Source organism: Bufo gargarizans, chromosome 1 (genome assembly GCF_014858855.1).
Source record: "Bufo gargarizans isolate SCDJY-AF-19 chromosome 1, ASM1485885v1, whole genome shotgun sequence".
NCBI lineage: Eukaryota > Metazoa > Chordata > Amphibia > Anura > Bufonidae > Bufo > Bufo gargarizans.
The window spans coordinates 109,131,010-109,145,847 of record NC_058080.1 but is presented as its reverse complement, the minus strand read 5'-3'; the positions used below and the strand labels follow the sequence as shown (position 1 = coordinate 109,145,847).

Genomic DNA, 14,838 nt, shown 5'->3' with positions numbered 1-14,838 from the left:
ATATGCATACATATTACTCTTCCACAGCGTAGCATGACAGTGCCATTGTTTGGTCGGTGCCGGCAGAAGAGCATGAACTGAGGAGCTGTGGGGCTGCGCTGTACCTTCCCGACTGACGTAAGTCAGCATTTCAGCTGGTTTGGAAACTTGTCAAAAAATGTATCATTTATTGTAAAGTTTATCCTGCAATATTTCCTTTCTTATCCCATGCGACCTTGACCTTACTTTCAGCAGTTCGCCGTTCATTTGATAGCTTTCGGTAGGGTTGTAGCGGGTATCGAATTTTCAATACCCAATCAATACTTTTGTACCGGTAGCGCAGCCTAGTATCGGAGAACATGGCGCATGCATCTCTCAGCGCACACCATGTTCTCTTTAGCAGCACAGGGAAGGAGTCTTTCCCTCCCTACTGTGCCGCTGCTGCCAATAAGAAGAGAGAGGGGCGGAGGAGGGGAGGGGCTGTGGCCACTGTGCCACCAATGATAATAACTCAGCCACTAAAATAAATATAGGCGTCGGGTGCCGGCGGCAGAATCACATAGCTGGCACCCGGCCTATATGACAGAGCGCTTCGATCCTCGGCAGTTAACCCCTCAGGTGCGGCACCTGAGGGGTTATCTGCCGCGGATCGCAGCGCCCTGTCATAGAGGTCGGGTGCCAGCTATGTGATTCTGCCGCAGCACCCGCTTCCTGTATTTGTATTAAAAAGTTACTAAACTTCATTTGTGGCGCAGTGTGCCTTCCCCCAGTACTAAAAGCATTGGTGGTAGTGGCCACAGGGTCCCCTCTTCATTGGTGGTGCAGTGGCTGTTGTAATCAGAGCCCCAGCAGTGTAATCCTGGGGCCCTGATCGGTTACCATGGCAGCCAGGACGCTACTGAAGCCCTGGCTGCCATGGTAATCTCCCTGCTGCTGTGTGTACAGGGCAGCAGGGAGAGTGTGAGGTCCTAGTCACCCTAATAGAGCTCTATAAGAGTGAATAGGACAAGGGATTAAAAGATCCCAGGTTCTAGCCCCTAAGGGGGCTAATAGTTATTAAATAAAAAGTTTAAAAAAAAAAGTTTAAAAAAAAACTTTCCCAATTTTATATATAAACATATTACATATTGCCACGCCCAAAAAAGTGCAAACTATTAAAATATAAAAAAAAAATTCATGTGGTGAACGCCGTAACAAAAAACAAAACGCGCAATTCGCCATTTTTTTTGTCACCTTGTCCCCCCCCAAAAATAGGATCGGACTGTTCGAATATGAGCCGGACGTTCCATAAAATGTGGAATGCACGTAGATTTTTTTGGTGTGGTGTGTTTTTTTTTTTTTTTTTTTCACGTGGTATCGAGTATCACAATACTTTTTTATGGTATCGAAATTGAATCTAAACTTTGGTATCGCAACTACCCTAGCTGTCGGTGGATCCGCTTAATGGAAACGGATTGTCCTCATTATGTATTAGATTTTGGCTACTTTGTAATCACCCCAGCGGTCCGGTCAGTATGCATTCTTCTAGTCTACTGTGCAGAAACCTCTAGTTTAAAGGGGTTGTCCTGAGGATAGGTCATCGATATAAATAAAGCGGACAAACCCTTTTATACTCCAAATACAAATCTGCCAACCAGGAGAATAGCACTCTATACCGCACACTGGGGTTTTCCCATTTCATGGAATTTTTCTACAATTTTCCAGTATACTTTCTGTATCGGTTCCTTGCAGTTTTCAAGATCTCTTCTTGCTGTTGTTCATTGTTTACTCCTAGGGTGTAAAAATCTAGACACGCAGGGGCTTACTTCATTAGAATATACAGCTCTGATACACATACTGGAACAAGCCGTGGACCTGTGTGATCCTCACATACTGGAACTAGCCGTGGACCTGTGTGATCCTCACACACTGGAACAAGCCGTGGACCTGTGTGATCCTCACATACTGGAACAAGCCGTGCACCTGTGTGATCTTCACATACTGGAACAAGCCGTGCACCTGTGTGATCTTCACATACTGGAACAAGCCGTGCACCTGTGTGATCTTCACATACTGGAACAAGCCGTGGACCTGTGTGATCCTCACATACTGGAACAAGCCGTGGACCTGTGTGATCCTCACATACTGGAACAAGCCGTGGACCTGTGTAATCCTCACATACTGGAACAAGCCGTGGACCTGTGTAATCCTCACATACTGGAACAAGCCGTGGACCTGTGTAATCCTCACATACTGGAACAAGCCGTGGACCTGTGTAATCCTCACATACTGGAACAAGCCGTGGACCTGTGTAATCCTCACATACTGGAACAAGCCGTGGACCTGTGTAATCCTCACATACTGGAACAAGCCGTGGACCTGTGTAATCCTCACATACTGGAACAAGCCGTGGACCTGTGTGATCCTCACATACCGAACAAGCCGTGGACCTGTGTGATCCTCACATACCCGAACAAGCCGTGGACCTGTGTGATCCTCACATACCCGAACAAGCCGTGGACCTGTGTGATCCTCACATACCCGAACAAGCCGTGGACCTGTGTGATCCTCACATACCCGAACAAGCCGTGGACCTGTGTGATCCTCACATACCCGAACAAGCCGTGGACCTGTGTGATCCTCACATACCCGAACAAGCCGTGGACCTGTGTGATCCTCACATACCCGAACAAGCCGTGGACCTGTGTGATCCTCACATACCCGAACAAGCCGTGGACCTGTGTGATCCTCACATACCCGAACAAGCCGTGGACCTGTGTGATCCTCACATACTGGAACAAGCCGTGGACCTGTGTGATCCACACAGAAATACTGAGCCTCAAACACCAAAGCTGTTTAACAGAATAATTGGCCATGTTGCCCAATGCAACCAATCCCAATGCAAGTTATATTTTTCACTTGTAGTTTAAAAATGAAAGCTGTGCTGCTATTGGTTGCTGGGGGGAAAGAATGCCAATGAGGCCTATGGTGTGCAAAACTAGTTCAAGTCCTCTGTAGGACATTCATGAGCTTAAACCCACTCATGAGCATCCACTTCTGGGTGGGGTTTCAATGAACTCCACCCATTTACAAATTTGCCAGTATCGTCTCTGAAAATTGAAAATGACATGTCCTTCACCTTCTCGCTGCTGGGAAAGCAAAATGTTGAAAGTGTGAGAATTCCTATAAAAGCTCAGAATTGGTTTTGAGTGACGATGATGTCACTTATTTTTAGAAGTCCCAGACTGCAGTTCCTCAGGTCTTTTGGTTTTCACTTCGGTTCCCTCTTTGTTCTCCATGGTAATTGTATCTGTTTACTGTACCTTTTCCTCTACCGCCTAAACAACATTGTACTCTTGTCCTAAAGTAAACAGTCTCTACCTCATTTCACCTCTCGCCTGTCACAAATGTACAGGGCAGGGGGGTCTGCACAGTGTTACTTCTCCCAAGCTTCTTTTTTTTACATCTTTTTTGCCTGTGATCTATTTTAAGCACACTTAAGTTACTTTGTCCTGCCCAACTGTTTTAGCATAAAATAATCTGCATTTTAAAGTTACTGAATGTAGCAAAAACCCCTTAAAATCTACTGACTGGTAATCTTTATTATGAACATACAATATTATTTATTATTAAAGTGCCATTCAGTCCATAGCGCTGTACATATGAGAAGCAGTGCACATACATAATACAGACAATTCCACTAATCATAAACAAGACGAGTTACAAACTTGTACAGAAGGAGAGAGGGCCCTGCCCGTGAGGGCTTACAATCTACATGGTATGGGAGAAGGACACAGTAGGTGCGGGTGAAGTTGGTCGTGGCGGTATAGAGGCAGCAGGGTCACTGGTTGTAGGCTTGTCTAAAGAAGTGGGTTTTCAGGTTTCTTTTGAAGGATTCCACTGTAGGTGAGAGTCTGAAATGTTGGGGTAGTGAGTTCCAGAGTATGGGGGTTGAGCGGGAGAAATCTTGGAGTCGATTGTGGGAAGAGGTTATAAGAGGAGAGAAGGAGGACTTGTGAGGATCGGAGAGTGCGTGTGGAGATGTATCGGGAAAGTAGCTCAGAGATGTAGGGAGGGGACAGGTTATGGATGGCCTTGTATGTTTTTGTTAGTACTTTGAAGTGAATTCGTTGGGCAATGAGGAGCCAGTGAAGGGATTGGCAGAGGGGAGAGGCAGAGGAGTAATAGGGTGAGAGGTGGATTAGTCGGGCAGCAGAGTTGAGGATAGATTGGAGGGGTGCGAGAGTGCTAGATGGAAGGCCACAGAGGAGAATGTTGCAGTAGTCTAGGCGGGAGATGATGAGGGCATGTACAAGCATTTTCGCAGATTTAAAGTTAAGGAAAACGCGGATGCGGGAGATGTTTTTTAGTTGGAGGCGGCAGGTGGTGGAAAGGGCTTGGATGTGCGGTCTGAAGGAGAGGGCAGAATCCAAGGTCACTCCAAGGCAGCGGACTTGGTTGACCAGGGAGAGTGAGCAGCCATTGATTGTGATAGATAGGTCTGTTGGGGGGGTTGAGCAAGATGGGGGAAAGATGATGAATTCTGTTTTATCCATGTTAAGTTTTAGAAAGCGAAAGGCGAAGAAGGATGATATAGAAGATGGACATTGTGGGATTCTTGATAGTAAGGTGGTGATGTCTGGACCAGAGAGGTAGATTTCTGTGTCGTCAGCGTAGGAGTGATACTGAAAGCCATGGGACTCTATGAGCTGTCACATATAAAGGGATTATTTAATCCCACAAATAACAGTATATTCATTAATTTCAGATTAAAGGGGTTCTCAGGGAATTAAGAATATGACAATACCTAAATATAACGTTATGATAAATATATTCCCTAATACCTTTAATTATTTATAATAGCTTGTCTTGTCTAGGGAGAAATCATCAGGGGAAATAAAATAGCCGCCATCCTACACACAAAACCTGTCCTATCACACTGCAGGACAAGTTACTTCACAACACTGAGCTAAAGAGCTGCCTCATCCTCCTCTCCTACTTGTCAGGGATTATGGTCCTGAATACAGATTAATAGGATCTTCAGCTGAATCTCTGTAGGAGATGGAGTCCATGAGGAGACCTGAAGTACAGAGAGGATGGACAGGACACGCTGTGGTAATGGAGACTGCAGACAAGTGCTGCTGCTCAGCAGCCTCATCTCCACCCTCCTCTCTGTACTTCATGTCTCCTCACGAAGACTGGCCATACACTTGTGTGTTTGCTGTGATATTGGTCATGCAGCAAAATTACTCTGAACCCGTCAGAACTAAGAAACAAGCCAAGGATGCATTCACACTGCATTTATATAGTGTATGTCGGGAGGAGACCAAGGTATACTGGTTTGACGGAGGCAACAAAAGTACATGTTTTTGGCTTTCATTGGGTGAATTGGGGGCCTGTTTGATACATTTGACTTTCCAGGTGCATAGGCCAAACATATGCTGCAGTGTGAATGTGCCCTAAATAGTAGGTGTTTTAACAACCTGATACAATGTAAGAACTTTATGGGAGGCTGTTCTGGAACGATTTGTCTCCCTTCTGTACCCTATGTATTTACTGTACACCCAATTTTATTCCCTCTTTCTCCTACCATTTCCATTGATACCTTTTTTTTTTTTTTTTTTTTTTCTTCCCCACTGCGCAAGATGTTTCATTTCTCTCCAGGAAAGTGCCGACTGTTGCTGAACACAGATCAGTCACTCGGGGACCAATCATTAGCGGGGTTTTAGTATCTAACATTAGATTATTCTGTAATCTGAAATGCATTTTGGAAGATCAGCACAATGTCAGGATGATGCAAGGGGAAGACACTTCAAAGATTTTCCTCTTGTACGGAGAGTAAAGTTTACTTCTTGGAAAACATTCTTTAAATATTTATAGCCGACATCAAGCGTTTCCTGCAGGATGAACTGGATACATTCATGAAAGCGATTTGATGAGGCCGCACTTTCAGACTCCTATGCCTTATTTATCAGCGCCAATTGCCTCACCAGATGATGCATTTTCCATTGTCTTCCAGTAAATAAAAGATGTGGTGACATCAGAGAGAATTGTGCATCAGGGTCTAGCGGGAATGGTTTCTTTACGGCTCAGGCTACTTTCACATCAGCGTTTCGCTATTCCAGTTTTGAGATCCGGCAGAGGATCCTAAAACCGGGCCAAAACTGTTCCATTTCGGGCCAATGTGTTGTGAATGGTGTATGCTCCCTTCAGGATGCATTGCGTTTTGTGACCGGACACAAGCTGCGGTTTTGTGTCTGTTCTTCTGCATGCATAGTGAATCGGGCGAGGCTTGTACACCAGTTTTTGGTGCCTTTAGCTTACTAATTCTCCGGCATTGCATGGACTGTGGTGCAGGACAGGGAGACCGCTCCCTCAGGCCATGCACTAGGCATAATACAATGTATCAGTTTTGTTTGGAGCGTTCCTTTTAGGGTTGTGTTCATGCAGCAGATTTTGGCGCAGACTCTGTGCCAAAATTTTAAACGCGGCCGGGTGCTGTTCGCCTCCTATTGTTTTCAATTGGAGGTCGCGAAGCTCTTCGATCGGCAGTTAGAAGCCACAACCGCACCAAGAGGGGACATATCGTTTCTTGGCGTAGTGTCCAGACAGATGTCACTGGAAGCCGTGGTAGGTGTCCAGTCACGGTTTGGCTCCATTCAATGAGGCTAAACCAAGAACAGACTGAAACGGCAGAGGCTTCTCCTGCACAATACACAGCAGATTTTGCAGAGGCCCTTAAACTTCTACCCTCTATGAACAGTCTGTTCCCACTTGGCGTGACAACGAGGGAACAAAAATGATGAACCCGGATGTGTGCATGTTTCATATAATGGAGAGAGGGAGACAAGTGTATCAATCCAGGAAAAGGAGAGCAGCCTGAAGTATATGTGAAAATTTGCAGGCTCCTGGCAATGAATGGTTAACAATTTAGACTCAAGGCCAATTGAACAGTGGCACTGTACTTTCATTAAACTTTTGATATGTTGTAGGCACATAGGGTCTAAGCACTGAGACCCCCCCCCACACACACACACTGATCACTAGAACAAGGGGCTGCATGAGGCTGGATCGAGACTGGCCCATAGACTTTCCATTGAGTCCGTCTTGGTGTCCTGCAGTGAGAGAGAAAGCACTAGAGATTGGTGGGGGTCTCTGCGCTCAGACCCCAACTGATATAAACTTTAGATATCTCCCTATAACATATCAAAAGTTTAATGAAAGTACTTTGCCACGTTAAGCTCAGCCTAAGTACAATGCAATGATTAATATGTTCATAGGTGCCCTTAGTTCCTTTATTGCATTACATCCTGCCCTTTTATTGATTTTCATTTTCGACTTTTTGTACTAATTACTATTTTATTAAACAGGGATCACAGATGGGTCAAGGGCTCTGGAGAGTTGCAAGAAACCAGCAATACATAGATCAGAGCTTCTTATCTGCAGAACATGACAGCAATATGAACCATGGGAGACACACCCAGGGAGGCATCGATCTCTACCATCTACTAAAAGCCAGGAAAGCAAAAGATGAACAAGGGTTTATTAACCTTGAAATGCTGCCACCCGAGTTAAGCCTTACTATATTGTCCTATCTCAATGCAACTGACCTGTGCCTGGCATCCTGCGTATGGCAAGACCTGGCTAATGATGAACTGCTTTGGCATGGGTAAGTAATGGTAGCAGAAGCATGATGGGTGTTGAGAAGACGTATGGATGGATTAGGTTGTTTTTCATTGCGTTCATCACATACATTAGGAAAGAATCACGTAGTGCGCACCTAACTAATAACGCATACTTCTCCCATAGACATTGCATTGTAAAAAAAAAATATTATGCTACACTATGTGTTTTTTTTGTTTTTTTTTTTGTAGGCGCAGAGTAGTGGATTATGTGTTAAAAAAACGGGGACAAAAATTATAGAGCTATATATCAATTCAAGTGAATGGGCCTGGGGTGCAATACCAAGCACTGCCACTATACAATAAAAGGCGCTGTGATGAGACTGCAGCATTCACTGGCATTGCGCTGCTTCCTCAAACAGCTGATCAGTGAAGGTGCTGGGTGAACCCTTCTATCCCGTCCTGAGGATAGGTCATCAATATTTTTTCTCTTGGAAAAACCCTTTTAGTGGGGCTAAAATTTGTCCGCAGAACTTAAATATAAACCTATTAACCTCCTCCTTATGGTGAACAGATAGGTTTAAGATGTCAACACAAGATCAGATAAGCGCCTGTAGCAACTTTTCTTAAGTAGAAGATGCCTCCAAGTATGGTGGAAGCCTGCCAGAGCTTAATGTGAATACACTTGATACAGCAATTCATGTTCTCTCTATAGTCCACAGCTTCAGAGTTTTGTTTCTTATTGATGACCTGTTTAGTTTCTCCTTCCATTTCCTCAAATTTTCTGATAAAATATAGGCTAGTTCAGTGGAAACACTAATGACCCATAAATATCACAGGCCGCTGCATGGACTGCATGACGTTCCAGGAAGATACCTTCCATATTGTTTATGCTGGTAGTTCAATGACCTTCATTTATGTACTGTAGTCTATGATTATTTTACTGCTGCATTAACCTTGGCTTGAAAACCATCCTTCTCACAAACATAGATATATTCTTAAGTGAACTTCCCTCTTGGCCTTTCAAGTCATTGGAACATACTTTTTGAAATTGCTTTAGAAGTTCTTAAATTCTCATACTCCTAGATCAACCAAGACAGAAACCATCATGTCTGAACTTAGCCTTTGTTCACATCTCTCCTACTGGCCTCTGCCAGAAATGCAAAAAATAACAATTCACATATCTCTTCATATAAAACATGTTTCTGTACTGTTTCCCATTACAAATATATAAATGGACAACTGGGTGTTCCCTTTTTTTATTTGGTATTTTTTTTTTAAGTTTTCTGTTTGAAGGAGGGGTCATTTCTAATGATAAAGGGGTATAAAAGTTCACCTCTAATGCTCTGAATTGTCTCGTGTGGGATTATGAATATGAAGCCAAACGCTCCTACGTACCTTCAGTGCATTCCTTTAAAGGTGTCTTGTATTTCATTCTTGTATTACTTCTGGGATAATTGCATGGCACTGATTTTATGGAAACTGAGCTCCGTAGGGTCTCTAGAGAGTTTTGTGGTTTACTGCTGTTTGGGAACGGAGGTGGGATCATAGGTAAGAACAGTGGGAAACTGTCCTCTAGAAATACCCACAATGTCTGAGAGTTGTACGTCAAAGGTCAATTATGTTGAGCTAAAAAGCACAAACGTTGAAGTGCTCACCAAGATTTTAGCCCACTACTCCAGTTACCTCCAGTGATTGATGTGAAACATGAATGATTGGATTCAGATGTGACTTAAATACCACAATAGATGTAGGATTCAATCAGAAGAATTCAAGAAATACCTCTGGACAGAAGGATACTGCATTTTGTGCATAGAAGCTGAGTGATGGGACCTAGTGATGAAATCATCATTTGTAAGTGATTGATCTAATCACAGAAACCACTGGCAGCCCATTGTGTAGGGAACCTGCTATGGAGCCAATGTCCGTTCACAAAACCTCTTGTGGAATTAATGGAAAAGAAAACCGTAAAGGGTCATTCTAGCGTTTTATTAGATTGATGGAGGTGCAACACCTAGCATCCCACTGATCAGCTGTGCTTGGCAGCTACCCGTGCCGGAAACAAAAGATTGGATGGCGCTGGAAGCAGAAGGCGTCATCCACCATGGGAGCTGAGCTGTAGTACTATCGGCATATCTCATACTATCGGCACGTCTCCTACTATACAGTACTAGGGTTGCACCGGTTATCGAAGTATCGATACCCAACTGATATTTTTAGACCAGGATCGATTCTATACCGGGATTTGCTATTTACCGATACTAGGCTGCGCTATTGCGCAGCCTAGTATCTTAGAGAACATAGTGTGGGCTGCTTTCAGCGCGCGCCATGTTCTCCTCAGCAGCACAATGGAGAAGGAGAGAGTCCCGCCCCCCTCTCCCCGCTGTGCTGCTGCCACCAATGAGCAGAGGAGAGGGGAGGAGCCGTGGCCACTGTGCTACCAATAAAGATAATTAACCCATAAATACAACTGTAGGATGCAGATGCCGGCAGTATCACATACCTGGCACCCGCCCTCTATGACAGGGCGATGCAATCCGCCGAACCACGGCAATTAACTCCTCAGGTGCTGCACCTGAGGGGCTAATTGACGGGGATTGCAGCACCTTTTTATAGAGGCCGGGTATGTGATGCCGCCAGCACCCGCATCTTACATTTCTATTAACAGGTTAATTATCTTCATTGGTGGCGCAGTGCACCCCCCCCAACCCAGTAACCCAGTATTATATATTATAATCATTGGTGGCGCAGTTCCCCCCCTCCCCCCCCATTATTGGGACGGCTTGGGTGTAATTACATCTGCTCACTGCTCCAGATGCAACGGCGAGCAGGTAAACAATGAAGAGGAGGCAGCGCTGGCACGGCGTGCGCCTTCTCTTCAAACAGCTGATCGACGGGGGTGCCGGGTGTCGGACCCCAGCCGATCTGATATTGATGACCTATCCTGAGGATAGGTCATCAATAAATATAACCTGGACAACCCCTTTAAGCCCTTTGTAAATTCCAAAGGTTACATTTGACCCCTCAGATTTGTATTTTTAAATGCCCTTATTTGTCGTTTATTGTCTTTTTTACAGGAGCTGTAAGCCTTGTGCGATTTAATTTTAGCTGTTTATACACGTTACCTACAGGAATAAGTTTTTCAGTATAATTACCCAACGTAGATTTAAAGCTCTTCCTTTATCCTTTGTTATTATGTGACAGTAGCTACTCCCAGTCTATGCTCTGAAAAGCTGCCCTCAACTCTGGGAAAGGTGCTTTTGCCCTCCCAGCCAGAGTTTGCTTCTTATAGTTCAGGGGGAATATAATTATATTGTGGTCACTATTACCTAGTGTTTCATAAACAGTGACATTCCCAACAAGCTCTTCATCATTAGAAATTACCAGATCCAACAGATCATTGCCCCTAGTGTGATCTTCTACAAACTGGCCCAAAAAGTGGTCCTGCAGCAAGTTGAGGAATCTTCTCCTCTTTTTTTCAGTTGAGGCAGAGCCTAGAACGTTAAAATCTCCCATTATACGTATACCCAGCGCTGCAGCCTGCTCTATTTGGTTATTTGGACCCTCTATCTTCTCAGTAATGTTGAGGGGTCTATAGATTTAAATGACAAAAAAACATGGTCTCAAAAGGAAGGAAATGCTCAACCCCAAATGCAGTTGTGCAATTATGCTCGGGAGGGGGGGTGGGGGGGAGCAGATACTGCGCTTGTGGTCTGTTGCTAAGGGCTATCCCCAGCAAAAAATGCATACAGTGGAGGATGCCCGCAGCAGACCACAAGTGCCACAGAGACATCCTACACCAGATGGTGAAATGTGTGGATATGTGGAATGATATATAGTAGAATAAATAGTTACAAGAATAGGTGCACTACTGTGGTGGATGCAAACAGTAACATCTGACTAAACCCTCACACTGATGTTAAAAATTAGACTTTAGCCAGTATATAAAATTAATTAAATTTATATCGTGGCTCACCCGTATCTGCTGATATGGTTAAGGTGCTCTGTTTTTGGATGAATCACCTGTTCATCCGATATAACCAACAAATGAGAAGAAATGTATATAAAACAGGCACTCACCAACTGGTATGTCTATAGTAGATAGTTTATATATTGATAAAAATCACATATAAAATATAATATAAAATTATATATCATAAAACAATGTACACTGGAATCAATAGTCTGGATACATGTGACTGTCACGTTAACTATATAGCTGGGTAGCAGTAATTTACATAAAAATAAAGCTGTGCATATGTTAGTGATAAATAATAAACAATAAATATATAAGGTATGATATCCTGTGAATATTAAATAATAAATGTCCTGAGAGAAAAAAATATATATAAATGTTCTGTGAAGGGATGAAGATAGGATTATCCTGTGAAAAATTCTGTGAAGAAAAACTTGTGATAAAAACTTGTGATAAAGACTTGCAGAAATTTGGTATCTTCTTATGGAGATATTGTATCCATATAATATAGCGCTAGTATAGCAATAAGTTTAGTTTTCCTGCATAGAAACTGTGTCCAATAACACTGCTATAGCAATAAAGATCCTCCGATTGCACCAGCGTGCAGAGTCCGCACTCACGGTTCCATAAGGCTTATATTGGTTTATAAAAGGGAATCGGGTTTAATAAATGGGGCGTCCCCCTATTCATCAACCCTCTTACCTTGCCTTCAGAGTGTCTCTCGCTTGTATAGTTATTAAACCCGATTCCCTTTTATAAACCAATATAAGCCTTATGGAACCGTGAGTGCGGACTCTGCACGCTGGTGCAATCGGAGGATCTGTATTGCTATAGCAGTGTTATTGGACACAGTTTCTATGCAGGAAAACTAACTTATTGCTATACTAGCGCTATATTATATGGATACAATATCTCCATAAGAAGATACCAAATTTCTGCAAGTCTTTATCACAAGTTTTTCTTCACAGAATTTTTCACAGGATAATCCTATCTTCATCCCTTCACAGAACATTTATATATATATTTTTCTCTCAGGACATTTATTATCTAATATTCACAGGATATCATACCTTATATATTTATTGTTTATTATTTATCACTAACATATGCACAGCTTTATTTTTATGTAAATTACTGCTACCCAGCTATATAGTTAACGTGACAGTCACATGTATCCAGACTATTGATTCCAGTGTACATTGTTTTATGATATATATTTTATATTATATTTTATATGTGATTTTTATCAATATATAAACTATCTACTATAGACATACCAGTTGGTGAGTGCCTGTTTTATATACATTTCTTTAGCCAGTATATCCTTATATTAAGGACATACCTGAGCCTGTGCACCACGTCAAGGTTTCTCAAGTGTCACAGGACCACAAGCCCAGTATCTGCTCCCCCGAGCATAAATGCACAACAGAATTTGGGGTCCAGCATTTCCTGCCTTTTGAGACCACTTTTTTTGTCATTTAAATCGTATATTTATAGGTGGAGGTGTATAAACTCCAATCTAAATGTGCCTTGATTACCATCCATAGGCAGCATTTAGGTGCACCTGTGAGGTCTGCAACATATCAGCCAGCCATGGGTGGGACTCTAAGCCTCCTCCCATTGTATGTGTGGTTAGTCACACTGGAGGGCACTGGGAGCTGTTTGCTGTGAGTCGGACCTTACACTGCTGTAATTTGTCCAATGGCTCCTGGTACTACCCATACGGTACAGGTAGGTTTAGCGTTAGGTCCTGTGCCACTTCAGAAACCTTGGTGTGGTGCGCGGGCTCAGGTATGTCCTTAATATAAGGATATACTGGCTAAAGTCTCATTTTTTACATCAGTGTGAGGGCTTAGTCAGATGTTACTGTTTTTATCCACCACAGTAGTGCACCTATTCTTGTAACTATTGGGTCTATAGATTGCAGCAAGTATTATCACTGTCCTCACCCACAATTTCCTCTTTCACACTTGCCTTCATATTACTTCTAACATACAGGCACACACCACCACCTTTTCTATTTGCCCAGTCGCCCTTAAAGGGGTTGTCCAAGTTATATTTATTGATGACCTATCCTCATGTACACAGACCCATAGTTTAAAACTCTGAAGAGTTTAAAACTCTGAATATTAACAGCCCAATCATCCGAAGAGTCCAACCATGTCTCAGCCACACAACTATGAGTTCCTCCAGTGCAATGGACTCCAGCTCCCCCATTTTGCTTTCTAGGCTTCCGGCATTTGACCCATTTTAAATAACTCTTTAATTTTCCACATTCAGTTCCAGGAATGTGAATTCTTGAGATATTGTGGGCACCTTAGTTTTTATTGTTGGTTTAATGAAATACTAACCTACCTAAACCTGATATCTCCCTCTGTGTGTGGCACTACTATCACGCATAGACAGCTTGCCTACTCTCTCGGTGTTATGTTTGACACCGATCTCTCCTTCACCCCCTATATTCAATCTCTCGCCCGCTTACATATGTCGCCTGCACGTCAAAAATATGTCTAGAATCCATCCCTTTCTCACTACTGTCATTGTTGCCCTGATCCATTCCTGCCTTGATTATTGTAACTCACTATTAATTAGCCTCCCCCTCACCAGACTTTCCCTCCTCCAGTCTATCCTGAACGCAGCAGCCAGGGTCACCTATCTGTCTAACCTCTACTCCGATTCCCATACAGTAGAGAATCCGATTTAAACAGCTCGTTTTCGCCCACAAAGCTCTCCAGCGATTTTACAACTGACATCCACCATAATACGAACCTCTCACTCCTGTCTCCAAGACTTCTCCCGAGCTGCACCATTTCTCTGGAATGCCTTACCCCAAGAAATTAGGTTAAATCACAGTATACACAGTTCTAGGTGCTCCCTAAAAACACATCTTTTTAAGGTGGCCTATCGCTGCCCCTGATCTGACTCCTCTCCATATATAGCCCATTTATCTTCATTTTCTGAACCTGATCCTCCACCAAACTCTCCTCTGCATCCATGTACCCAGAAGCACTACAGATATCGGTTGGTGACAGGCTCATGCAGCTTTATATCTACTCCCCTAATTTCCTAAGATGGCTGGACCATTTTTTACAAAACAAGCACTTGACTATAATTGGGGGGGGGGGCCGAGTTCCGGCGGCAGCACAGCAGCGCACATGCAATACTTTTAGTCCGGCCGCCTCTCGGCGTGCGCTGCTGTGCTGCTGCCGGAACTCTGCCCCGCCCCCATTATATTCAGTGGGGACGGAGCCGCAGTCCGGGGGCACACGTGAACTAGCGGCA

General features: G+C 43.5%; 1 protein-coding gene across 2 annotated transcripts in view; it reads left to right on the top strand.

The window, feature by feature from the left end:
• The window catches only part of FBXO8 (F-box protein 8), a 38,711-nt gene that overhangs the window by 12,472 nt on the left and 11,401 nt on the right, over positions 1-14,838 (top strand). The window contains exons 2-3 of one of the 2 annotated variants that reach the window (XM_044287072.1): positions 28-117; positions 7,329-7,627. In XM_044287072.1, coding sequence (XP_044143007.1) covers positions 7,338-7,627 — 290 coding nt within the window. In that variant the 5' untranslated portion in view covers positions 28-117; positions 7,329-7,337. The remainder of the gene's footprint in view (positions 1-27; positions 118-7,328; positions 7,628-14,838) is intronic. The other variant, XM_044287144.1, reaches the window with a different exon arrangement.